The sequence below is a fragment of the Anopheles gambiae genome, chromosome 3 (assembly GCF_943734735.2).
Source record: "Anopheles gambiae chromosome 3, idAnoGambNW_F1_1, whole genome shotgun sequence".
In the NCBI taxonomy this organism is placed as follows: domain Eukaryota; kingdom Metazoa; phylum Arthropoda; class Insecta; order Diptera; family Culicidae; genus Anopheles; species Anopheles gambiae.
The window spans coordinates 64174971-64187613 of NC_064602.1; the positions used below are offsets into that span (position 1 = coordinate 64174971).

The 12643-nt window shown below is 42.9% G+C and overlaps 2 protein-coding genes across 3 annotated transcripts in view; one reads left to right on the forward strand and one right to left on the reverse strand.

The window, feature by feature from the left end:
• Positions 1-12643, forward strand: part of LOC5668003 (cationic amino acid transporter 3) — a 75504-nt gene that overhangs the window by 42584 nt on the left and 20277 nt on the right. The gene's annotated exons all lie outside the window — the stretch shown is intronic.
• On the reverse strand, positions 10288-12344 carry LOC1275292 (B-cell receptor-associated protein 31). Of its 2 annotated transcripts, XM_314530.5 has the most exons (4): positions 12002-12344; positions 11446-11737; positions 11073-11359; positions 10288-10995 (listed from the first exon to the last, which is right to left on the reverse strand). In XM_314530.5, exons 2-4 carry the CDS (start codon positions 11672-11674, stop codon positions 10816-10818), a joined length of 696 nt encoding a protein of 231 aa, XP_314530.4. In that variant the 5' UTR covers positions 11675-11737; positions 12002-12344; the 3' UTR covers positions 10288-10815. The 2 variants fall into 2 exon arrangements, with proteins under 2 accessions (XP_314530.4, XP_061515572.1); XM_061659588.1 differs by having other exon boundaries at positions 11446-12131.

The window sequence follows — 12643 nt, forward strand, 5'->3', positions numbered from 1 at the left end:
CTTTTTGAAGGCCTGGGAAACCTTCCAGGGGAATGCACTATAGCGCTTAAAGAAAACTCCACTCCCTCCTTGCACTACAAAAAGCGCATACCAATTAGCCTGCACTCTCGTTTAAAAGATGAGCTTAAAAATATGGAATCTTTAGGGATTATTAGTTCGGTTGAATACCCTACAGATTGGGTAAACAATATGCAAATTGTCGAAAAACCTAATGGTGCTTTACGTATTTGTCTAGATCCGAAACCATTGAATGAATGTATCAAAAGGGAACATTTTCTTATCCCAAAGTCAGAAGATCTTCTAAGTCGTATGACAGGAAAACAAATATTTACCGTATTAGATCTTAAAAATGGGTTTTGGCAGTTGAAACTAGATAGAAAAAGTTCGGATCTAACCACGTTTATGACACCGTATGGTAGATTCCGTTGGAATCGTGTGCCGTTTGGAATAAGTAGTGCACCAGAAATGTTCCAACAAAGAATGGTAAAAATATTTGGGGATATTCCTGGAGTTGAAGTATATTTTGATGATCTGGCCATTACTGGAAAGGATTTTGAGGAACATGACAAAACTCTATCAATTGTTCTTGAAAGAGCTAGACAAAATAACATAAAATTTAACTCTAGCAAAACCCAATACAGAACTGATGAGATCAAGTTCATGGGTCACATATTATCTGATGGTAAAATAAGACCAGATCAATCTTACATAAATGCAATTGTTGATATGCCCCGACCAAAAAATAAGTCAGAGGTGCTTCGTCTTCTGGGATTGCTAAAATATCTAGGTAAATTTATCCCAAATCTATCCAAACGAACCGCCTTACTGCGACAACTGTCTCGCAATGATGTTGAATGGTCTTGGACCGAGCAACACGAACGTGAGGTTGACGATATATTAGAGACGATTACCAATCAACCTGTGCTAGCAATGTTTGATATTGACAAGCCTATAATAGTTCAAACAGACAGTTCTAAAGATGGCTTAGGGAGTGTTTTAATGCAGAATGGAAAGGCCATAGCATATGCATCTCGCACACTATCCAAAAGTGAACAAAAGTGGGCACAAATAGAAAAAGAACTCTTGGCTATTGTTTTTGCTTGTGAACGATTTCATCACTTTTTATATGGTCACGAATTCACTGTTCAATCGGACCACAAGCCACTAGAAGCTCTAGTTAAACGTGATATTGATGATGTTACTCCTCGTTTGCAACGAATGTTCCTCCATCTATTGAAGTATCCAGGAATGATCATAAAATACACACCTGGTAAGGAATTACTTATAGCTGACTGTCTCTCACGAGCAGCACTGCCAGACAATAAAGACTTTAGCAACGAGCTATCGGGGATAATTCATGCAATATCCAATAAAGCATGCTTATCGACTGATAATTATAATTACTATGTAGGTAAACTCAATGATGATGAAAGATACAAACAAATTGTCAATTATGTCAAACAGGGCTGGCCGTCATATCATCAACTAGATTCATTAGGACAATTGTATTATAAGCATCGACACTTGCTTCATTTTGAAAATGGATTGTTGTTCAAAGAGCATCGATTGGTTGTTCCTACTCTCATGCAACCAACTATTTCCAAATGGTTGCATGCTCCTCATCTAGGCATAGAAAAAACTCTCGCAAGAGCCAGGTCCCAGTTTTTTTGGCCCGGTATGTCGAATGACATCACTGAACTTGTTAAAGCATGCCAGGTTTGCGAAAAGTTTACACGTAACCAACAAAAAGAACCCCTTTTACAAGACACACCTCCTAGTTATCCATTTGAGAGAGTGGGTATAGATTTATATGAATACGCAGGGAATGACCATATCGTAATTATAGATGCATATTCAGGGTATCTTATTTCTAAGCAGTTAAATGAAAAATCAATAAGATGTGTCCTGGAAGTCTTAGATCGCGTGTTTTGTGAATATGGGTATCCCACGCAAATCAGGTGTGACAATGTTCCATTCAATTCTACTGCATTTGTAACGTATAGCAATGATACAAATATTAACATATCATTTTCTAGCCCAAGAAACCCTCAAAGTAACGGATTAGCAGAAAAAGGTGTAGCTATTGCTAAAAATATAATCAAACGATGCTATGAAGCTGACGATATCAAATATTTTCAATATCGGCTTCTAGAGTATAACACCACAACAGTAGCGACAATGGGTCTTTCTCCAGCACAATTATTCTTTGGTCGCCAGCTTAAGTCTCGCTTACCCACAAATAGTGCGTTGTTACATCGCAATTGCATTGATGAAAAACTCATCGAAAGGAAAATATTTTCCAAGCGACAACATCAAAAGAAATACTATGATCGAGCTTCAAAACCATTGCCAGTCCTGAACATAGGAGATAGAGTGAATTTCAAAAAGACAGGAAAAGAATGGAATAATGGTAAAATCGTTCGTCAGGTAAACAGTAGATCGTACATAGTTCAAGACAATTTTGGAAATCATTTTCGACGGAATAGAAGATTTCTGGTGAAAACTGCAAATATGATCCCAAATAGCAATGACATATTCTATCAAAAAGATGAGATTCATGTAGGTTTACCCATAAGTATGGCCGCATGTCACGTTGAAAATAGATATCAGCCAACTGAAAGCATAGAAACACAAGATACCGAGGCATTGGAAAATCAATCAAACGAAACAGTTACAGGGACAGAATCTGATTATGACACGTGTTGTACAGCGAGTGATTCAGAATCAACATTAAATGAAGACCTTGAAAATAACGAATCTCAATCAGATGGGTCAGATACAGATAACCTATACAAAACTCGAAGTGGACGCGTCGTTCGTGCTCCAAGAATATTTGATGTTTAGTTAGTATAGATTCATATTGATAGGATTAGACTAAGTGCATTAGGATAATTAGCTTTAATAATAAGTTTGTAAATATTTGTAAAAAAAAAAAGAAAAAGAAAGCGTGTAATAAGCAAGGTTGCTGGCAACACTGGCATATGACAGTTCTGGCTGCTTGGGGAATGATCCAGCAGACGTGCTTGGGAACTAGAGAGCAACAGACGTATCCGTAATAAAGTGTACATAATAAAACTTATTACAACATCCATCTACATGCGTTAACGATTCTTTTCGAGTGTAATACGAACGAATGTCTTGATTTTTGATTGACGACGCTTCGTTCGGCCAGCCTTCCCGGATAAATTTAAGAACAGATTGCAGTATTTCGTCCAATTTTGTTGCTTTTTGAATGTCAGCAAATGATACTGGCACTTGTTTCAGTGATTCGTGCATGACGTTTTGAATATCCTCTTAAAGTGAAATCAAAGCTACAACGTAATGTTCCTCTGGTTGCTTGCAACGGTCGATTAGCCTCGATAGCATGTCAGCGCACCCAAACTAGGTTTCAACTAGGTTGGAGTCGGTTTGTTGTATGCAAAGGAATTCCCTTTTTTGAATCAAATATGGATAGTAAAGGCTTATGATCGGTTAAAAGAGTAAATTTCCGACCAAGTAAGTTGTTGTAACCGTTGTAGGGTTCCGCCGAACTGTCAGCCAAGCGCATCGCGGATAGGACAAAAAATAGTTTAAATAGGGAACGAACGGCAGTTTCTGCCCCTTTCAGTAAAACGAATTCACCGAGAGAACAAGCCACAAAACGCCTAAAATAAAAACTACATTTTTGGCACCACGCCTAAGCCTAAAAAATTCGGTTTCTTTGTTAGTTTCTAACATAAGAACTTATGAAATTCGGTTACCCCATAAGTAAGAGCAAGAGCTTCTTTTTCTGGTTGCCCGTAGCCTTGTTCTGCAGAAGTTAATGTGCTTGAAGCATGTTGATAAGAAGATTCGGATCATAATGTGTCAACAGTAAGTCAGTTTAGTTTAGTTTAGTTTAGTTTAGTTTATTAATCGATGGACTATGAAGCCCTTTCGAGTCAAAATTTGTTTACAATACACATTAGATAACGAACAGAACATTTATATATTGTTATTGTTGAACGCATTCCAAACACTTAAAAGTGAAGTCAATTCCGTTATCATCATTCCAGGCTCATAAATATCGTCAGCTGAATTTAATAGACGGCACATACAAAGAAGGGGGTTGCGAGAGCCAAATGTTGTTCGGGTTTCAGCGACTGCCAGCATTGGTCGGCGACGGAGTATTCTGGCAGGAACATAGAGGTGAATCCTTGAAAGCAGCTCGGGACAGTCGATGGTTCCGTTTAAGATTCCCGTGATAAATGCTAGTCTGGTGTGCTCAACACGTTCGGCGAGAGGCGGGATTCCAAGCAGCAAACACCTAGTTCTGTAGTCGAGACGACGCGGCCAATCACGAAGGGCGAAGCGCGTTGCCTTCCGTTGGATGGACTCTAGCCGCCCAAGTGCCCGAGTAGATGCTGGCCACCAAACAATGCTAGCATATTCCAGCAGTGGTCTGATAAGTGCGCAGTACAGTGTCTTGAAACACATAGGATCACGAAGCTCGCGCGTCATGTTTATGACCAAGCCAAGTAGACGATTGCCACTAGCGACTACTTGGTCTATCTGTTCTTTGAAGGAGAGTTTAGCATCTAGGAGGACTCCTAGATCCTTTACACAGTTCACTCTTTCGAGGTTCTAACCATCAAGCGTATAATTAAACAGCGCTGGAGCTCTTGAACGGCTGAATGAGATTATGGCGCATTTATCGATACAGACGCTTAGTGCGTTACGCTTGCACCAGGAGACAAATTCAGTCAAAGTGGCTTGAAGTTGAAGATGGTCCTCAGATGATTGGTGGTGGTCAGATTGCAGTACTTTAGAATTTTCCGAACGATGTTTGACAATCCGAATTCCACTTCCACTTCATATCCTTCTTTAGCAGTTGATCTAACGGGTGTTTGAGTTCATGCATGTTTCTCACAAATCGGCCGTATAAATTCAGTGCTCCTAAGAACGATCTTAGTTCGGAAATGTTCGTTGGTGCTAGAATAGATGCGATGGTTTTCAGCTTCTCTGGGCCAGGACGTATGCCGTAGCGATCTACCACATGCCCCAAATACACAATTTCAGTTTGATAAAAATGACGTTTTTCCAGCTTCACGTGCAAGCCATATTCTTTTAAACGCTGAAGAAATGTGTCTAATGATTGTTTGTGTGCCTCCCAAGTTTTACCGAAAATTATAGCATCATCTAGAATTGTTCTAACACCAGGAATGTCAGCAATCATACCGTCAACCAGGCTTTGAAAAGCTCCAGGTGCTGATTTGACTCCCGGTGCGAGATGGTTGAACTGAAAAAGACCTTTATGTGTGTTGACAATGGCGGATTTAGGGTGTTGGGGGCCCTACGCGTTAAAAGGAGTGGAGGCCTGATGAACGTTTCTTTTTGATGAACGAAAATTTCCCGCGATTTCTTTTGTTTTAGATTCTTCTCGCTCTTTTGATATGTGTTGTTGTTTGAAGATTTTGATCTCATGGCTTTACAGTAACCTGCTTTATGGCCTACATTTTTGCACACTTTGCAGAGATGATGTGTAAAATTGCAAAAACCGTACAAAATGCATTTTTCCACACTGCCAACAAGGAGTACGAGGGACAATATTCGAATCTGATTTCGGTTGACGTTGATCTTTTGACGATTTGGATTGGGAAGGTTGCGGCAAACGATACGGTTTCTTCTCTGAAACTGCATGCACGGAATGCTTCGATCTTGGTTGATTTTCGATCATCGTTGTATCCGCTTTCCGCTCTGTAATGGGATGGGATCCGAAGCTGTCCGAGGGATAATACAGGCTCTCCCATCCAACTCCTATTCCGACACGTCCTCGTCGTGCAGAGTGGTAACATGTGCCTCCATATATCCTAGCTTGGGTACACGGGCTAGATCCAACCCCTTGGGCGGATGGTGGCATATGGCGAATCAAGAGGGGGGTGGGGATCCCGGGAAACTGGGTGCCTGAACGTCGGGGGGGGGGCAACCCAACGCTAAATAAAACGGCCACGTGGGCGCAGGGCCAGTCACCCAGTCTCACGGAACAATCGACTACGGAAAGCAACAAGAAGTGACGAAACGGACTTAACGATACCGACCCAACGCAATGCCCCCGGGCAACGATTAAAATGGGCTCATGGAACGTACGCACTCTTAGCAAAGCCGGAGCCTTGAAACAACTTGATGACGCCCTAGCCACACTGAGCATGGACCTCGTAGCTCTACAAGAGATTCGGTGGCTAGGGAACGGTGTGCACAACAGGCGTGGTAAGCATTGCTACGACATTTACTACAGCTGCCACGACCGCCACCATGTGCTCGGAACGGGTTTCGCCGTAAGTCCCCGGCTAAAATCCGTAATCATAGATTTCAAGGCTATAAACGATAGGCTATGCACCCTGCGCATGCGAGGCAAATTCTTTAATATAAGCCTCATAAACGTTCACGCCCCTACCGAAGATAAAGAGGAAGAGGAGAAGGACCTTTTTTACGGCCGCCTCGCTAGAATCGTAGATGCGTGCCCCAAGCATGACCTCATAATCATCCTGGGGGACTTCAACACAAAAGTCGGTAGGGAGCCAATGTACCGCCAATACACTGGCTGTCACAGTCTGCATGAGCACAGTAACGATAATGGTAGTAGATTGGTCCAGTTCGCCGCAGCGAACAATCCACAAAATTTGGGACATCCACAAAATGACGTGGGCGCACCCGGATGGCGAATCCTTCAACCAGATCGACCACGTGTTAATAAGCCGCCGACGACAGTCGAGCCTGTTAAACGTCAGAACTTATCGAGGAGCCAATATCGATTCCGATCACTACTTGGTTGGCCTAGTGATACGTTGTAGAATCTCCCGCCCCCGCGACAATGGGGGCGGAGAAAACACGCAGCCTCGGCTCAACACGGACTCTCTAAGGGACATTACTGTCCAACAGGAATTCAAAGACACTTTAGAAGAGTCTCTACTACCAGAAAACAGATATGAAACTACGAGCGAGAGGTGGAACGCTCTAAAAACAAAAATAATAAACTGTGCAAGAAATATACTCGTGGCAACACCAAATCTGGCTGGTTCGACGATGAATGCAGACAAGTGACCGAACGTAAGAATACTGCATACCGAGCAATGCAGCAACGGCATAGAACGCGGGCATGCGCAGAGGAATATTCACGGCTCAGACGCGAAGAGAAACGAGTTCACCGCTCCAAGAAGCATGCTTTGGAAGAGCAAAACATGCGGGAACTCGAGCAAACCAGAGAGGCGTACGGACCGACACGAAAGTTTTACCAAGCGATAGCAGGTCACCGAAACAACGTTGTACCTAAGGTAACCTGCTGTCGCAACAAGGATGGAGATCTGGTTAGTAACCAGCCAGAGGTCCTCTCGCTGTGGGCTCAGTACTTTGATGAATTACTAAACGACCAGCTAAACGAACAGCTAGAAGCGCCACTAGCAGATAGTGTCATGCTACTGCCACCTAGCATAGAAGAAACACGAAAGGCTATCCATCGGCTGAAAAATAACAAGGCACCCGGAACCGACGAAATTGCATCTAAACTGGTCAAGTATGGAGGTGCACGACTAGAAAACGAGATTCATCAAATTGTTACTGAGGTGTGGGATAGCGAATCGATGCCTCGTGATTGAAATCTCGGCATCATCTACCCCGTATACAAGAAGGGAGACAGGTTGGACTGCAACAACTACAGGGGTATTACGGTGTTGAATACCGCCTATAAAATATTCTGCCTGATCCTTCAGGATCGGCTTGTCCCGCACGTCGAAGAGATAGTAGGAAACTATCAAAAAGGATTCCGAAACGGAAAATCTACCACTGATCAGATCTTCACCATGCGGCAGATCTTGGAGAAGATGGCTGAATACAGAAACGACACATACCATCTCTTCATAGACTTCAAAGCCGCAGACGATAGCATAGCCAGGATAAAACTGTACGACGCTATGAGCTCATTTGGAATCCCGGCCAAACTAATAAGGCTAGTTAGAATGACTATGACCAACGTCACATGCACGGTGAGGGTGGATGGAAAACTCTCAGGACCTTTTGCTACCACCAAAGGTCTGCGCCAGGGGGACGGGCTTGCCTGTCTCCTATTCAACTTGGCGCTAGAGAGGGCCATCCGCGACTCGAGGGTGGAGACTACGGGATCCATCTACTATAAGTCAACCCAGATCCTGGCATACGCAGATGATATAGACATCATTGGTCTGCGGCTCTCCTATGTAGCAGAAGCCTACCAAGGGATTGAGCAGGCGGCAGAGAGCCTCGGATTGCAGATAAACGAGGCAAATACCAAACTGATGGTGGCAACATCAGCGGACCTACCAATAAATAATCCGAATCTACGTAGGCGTGATGTACAGATAGGTGAACGCACTTTTGAAGTCGTCCCAGAATTCATCTATCTGGGGTCAAAGGTCAGCAACGACAACAGTATGGAAGCTGAGTTGCGCGCAAGGATGCTGGCTGCCAACCGGTCATTCTACAGCCTGAAAAAGCAGTTCACCTCAAAGAACCTGTCGCGACGGACGAAGCTGGGACTATATAGTACCTATATAGTACCAGTACTCACATACGCCTCTGAGACATGGACACTGTCCAAATCTGACGAAACCCTCTTAGCCGCGTTCGAGAGGAAGATGCTCAGAAGGATACTTGGCCCTGTATGTGTGGAAGGACAATAGAGGAGCCGCTATAATGACGAGCTATACGAGATGTACGGCGACCTCACTGTCGTACAGCGTATCAAGCTTGCCAGGCTCCGGCTCCGGTCCGGCTCCGGCGGACCATCCGGGCTTTCAGATTGATAAGCCGTTGAAATTCTACCATTAGTGATTGCATGTTGACTTTAATCTCCGGCGTCGCATTGCCGATTCGAGATAGCAGTCTTGCTTTAATATCCGAGAATTCCGGATCTTGCAGTCCGCAAATGAAAATTGGACATTTCAAATCGTCTAGTTTCATATTCTCGAACTCAGAATCCTCGCATGCCTTATTCACTCTTTCGCCGTAAGTGATGATGTCTTCTAATGCAGATTTCACCATCTGTATGCACTGGTATCTTTTGTGGAACACCGAATGTTACTTTCCGAAGATTTTTTGATAATATTGACGGTTTATTCAAACGAATTTTCATGCGGTTGCTTCGGAAGAATGTAATTCACATACCGGCTGTGAGCGGACGTTTCCAGCTTCCGCAACAAAAGTCGCACTTTCGCCTCGTCATTCAAACTGCTAGCATTGTTTTGAAAAAAAAGTCTTTGAAACGTACATACCATTTTTCAAAAGTGATTTTGTTTTCTTAATCGTCTTCTTACTAACGGTTTCAAGGATTTGATTGTTCCTCCTTGACGCTAATTCTGGTTAGCTTCAGAATCTCGTGAGCTTCGGATTCCGGGTTCAGTAATAATCCTCGTCGACAAAATGAAATGTCGCAGGGAATATATCTTGAGAAAAACACAACTGATGTATTCCTTGGTTCAGACTGGCATCATCTTTAATCACTCAATGTGTACTCTGATCGAGTCTTACAATGTTACTGCGTTATGCGTGTTACTATGCAACAGATATTTGAAATCAGGATATGTTGCAGGACCCATTAAGCCTCAGGTTCAGTTTCAACAATACTAATTGTTAGTGGTCAGTCAGTTTAGCCGGTCTCGTAGTACAGTCGTAAACTCGTACGACTTAACAACATGCCCGTCATGGGTATGGGTATGGGTTCGATCCCCAAATAGACAAATAGTTGTTGAGCCAAAAAAAAAAAAGTGGTCAGCCATAGAATCGGTATGAAAATATGATCAGTTCCAGGCCTATTAAGGATTCAGAACCAATTCCAGGACCAATTCCGACTAAGTAGACCAGCTGACTGGTAGATTGATATAAACGGACAGCAAATTCGCCCTACGATAATCAGTCGACAACATGCAGTGAAGGATCATCATCATCGTCGTCACCTGATAGAGGCAAATAGAGTCAATCGGACCATACAAATGAACATAAAAACAAACATCATCAATTGATCCTAAATCAAACAGTAAAATTTGTTATGCGAGTGAAAATTGTTTTACATAATGCAAACAATTCAGCTATTGCAGTCATTCATACATTTAAAAATCTTAAATCTTATCTTCCCCTACCTTAGCTGATTACGATAGGCATGACGGTTTTCTTTTTGAGTATCAGTAACCGGGTGCGCCTTGCAGTTTATCAGACACTGATAACGAATCATACGGATTGGTGAAACAAATGATACCCCAAAAATTCAATGCGATGAAGACTAATAATTTGACTATTTTTCCATTTTTTGTGTGTTATGTTACTAAACATTTATTTTGTCGTAGTTTAGCGTCTCTCATACAATAGTTTGTGTTTTTTGCAAGAAGAAAGAATTTGTTTTATCGTTCGAAAATTCAGTGCCATCGTTTTATATCACTCTGTCCGAAGAAACAACCCTTCTGTCTGAGGTGCAATACAATCCACTCTCTCTAAGTTATTCCTTGCAAAGTTTTGGTTGTTTATGTAATCGCCCATCGCCCGCAAAAAGGATCGTAAAACCGTGAATTATTACATGCATACAATAATTAAATAGAAGAAAATGGATGTTATAGAAAAACGAAAACAAAAGCTAGTTTTTACAGTGAACTTAAATTTGTCACAAACAATGTAATGGAAAATCACTTAGATTTATACATGAATGATGAGCATAATTGGTAGAAAAGACAAGTACGCACGCAATACTTCACGCCATAAATAGCCCAAAACCTTAAACCGTTCGTATAAAAATTCAAGATGCCGATTAATTATGAAATGAAAATTTTGCCAAAAAAATTAATCACTCTTATCTGCGCTGGAAACGGTGATCTTCTTCTGCAGTTTGCTGTACTCTTCCGTAAGTCGATCGTATTCGCGGTTTAGACTTTCTGATTGTGATTTCATGGCCTCCTTATCCTTGCGCTCCTTGGCTAGCTCCTGCTCAAGCTCGGCGACCTTCTTCTTTAGCTCATCGGTCTGAAAGATGAACGGTTAGAACATTATTATTTGCTGTGCTCATCATACCTGACGCAGAACAAACGCGAGTAACCTACATTTGGTGCATCGCCAGCCGGTTTGTCCTTGGCATCTGCTTTCTTATCGCCATCCTTCTGCTGATTCATCAGTGTGCGAGCGGCGCTGGTAGCACTTTGCGCCTGCTTCATCGAAGCTTCCGCCTGTGCGAGCAACACAGCCTGGCCGCTAATCAGTGACACCAGCCGACGAATCACCAGCGACAGGAAGATGGCAAAGCCGGAAATGTAAAAGTTGCGCTGGGCACGGAACAATCGCATACTGTGCTGCATCTCCACATTCAGGTGCGTTTCGGTGTGCGTATGATCTGCGGTTCAAGGCGAGTGGAAGAAACATGAGACATCTGTGTTTGCTGCAGGGTGGTTTCAATTTCATCACTGTTTCGCTACCTACCATTGGAGGAGTATTTACGCATCTCGCGGATCGCTTCCAGGAGGAACAGCACCAACACAGCGAGCAGCAGATAGAAATAGGTCTGGGCCTGGCGGCTCAGCATCGCCAGGAAGCGGGATTTGAAAAATCGATGCCATTGCTGTGGGCTCCGGAGCGGTAGCACGAGCAGTAGCACCACAAATATTTCCACGTACAGGAACGATGCAATAATGCCCCAGACGAGAGTCATTTCGGTAGGATTGTGTTGATGCGCTTTATCAAGTTTTTCAGAATGGGAACGGCGGCACGGAATCTATAAATATCACAAATGGGGAACGCGTTGTCTTTTCTTGTTGCTTCACTATTTGCACGACACGAACTTGTTCCGGTATATTGCAAGGGTTCACAGAAAGGTCTCAACGCGGCGTGTGATCAGCAGGCAATGGCATGCATAGAACATACGGATGCGCCTCAAATAGCCGCCCGAAAGACACGTATGTTGCTGATGAAACTTTGAACCCAAACAAGACGCGGACAACGATGACGATGTGCCAGGGTGCTGGGAGAAGATATTTACCTGTATTCAGCCTACGACAATCGCAGATTGTTCACTGTACGGTTGACTCACCGAGGTCCAACAGTTGAAAAGTTTTGCTGTAGCGAGCAACGTTTTTGCTGCGAAGTTGGCCTTGATTTGTTGTTGGTATCGAATGTCGCATGAACCTGCTCATTGAGCACGTAAACGTCAAATGTCAAATCGAAACTGCTCATTGAGCAACGGATTTGCTCGACGAAACAAAGCGGTGTAAAATTGTTCCCCGAACTATACAACTGATGTAATTGATTGATTTTGCAAATTTTGGAGTAACTGTCCTACGAACCATCATGATTCGCACCAGCGTTATTAAAATTATGATAGAATTTTGCAAAAAGCTTCGAGCAATTTTCGATCTTCGAAATTTGACAAATGGGTGACATTTTGTATTTGTTTACAAAAAATTCCATAGCCTTCTAGCCTCCGGGCAGTTTTCCTTTCTAGCGCTCCAAGGGTTAAAAATAGCAGTCCAAAGTGGATCCACTCGGAATAACAGACATGCTGAAGTTTCTGGTAAGTTTTCTTCTGGATATGTGATGGAAATTTGCCTGTTTGTTCTCGTCACATGATCGAAACGCTTGGGAGGGAAAGCGACATTGCATAACCATTGCGATTCGATCGCAT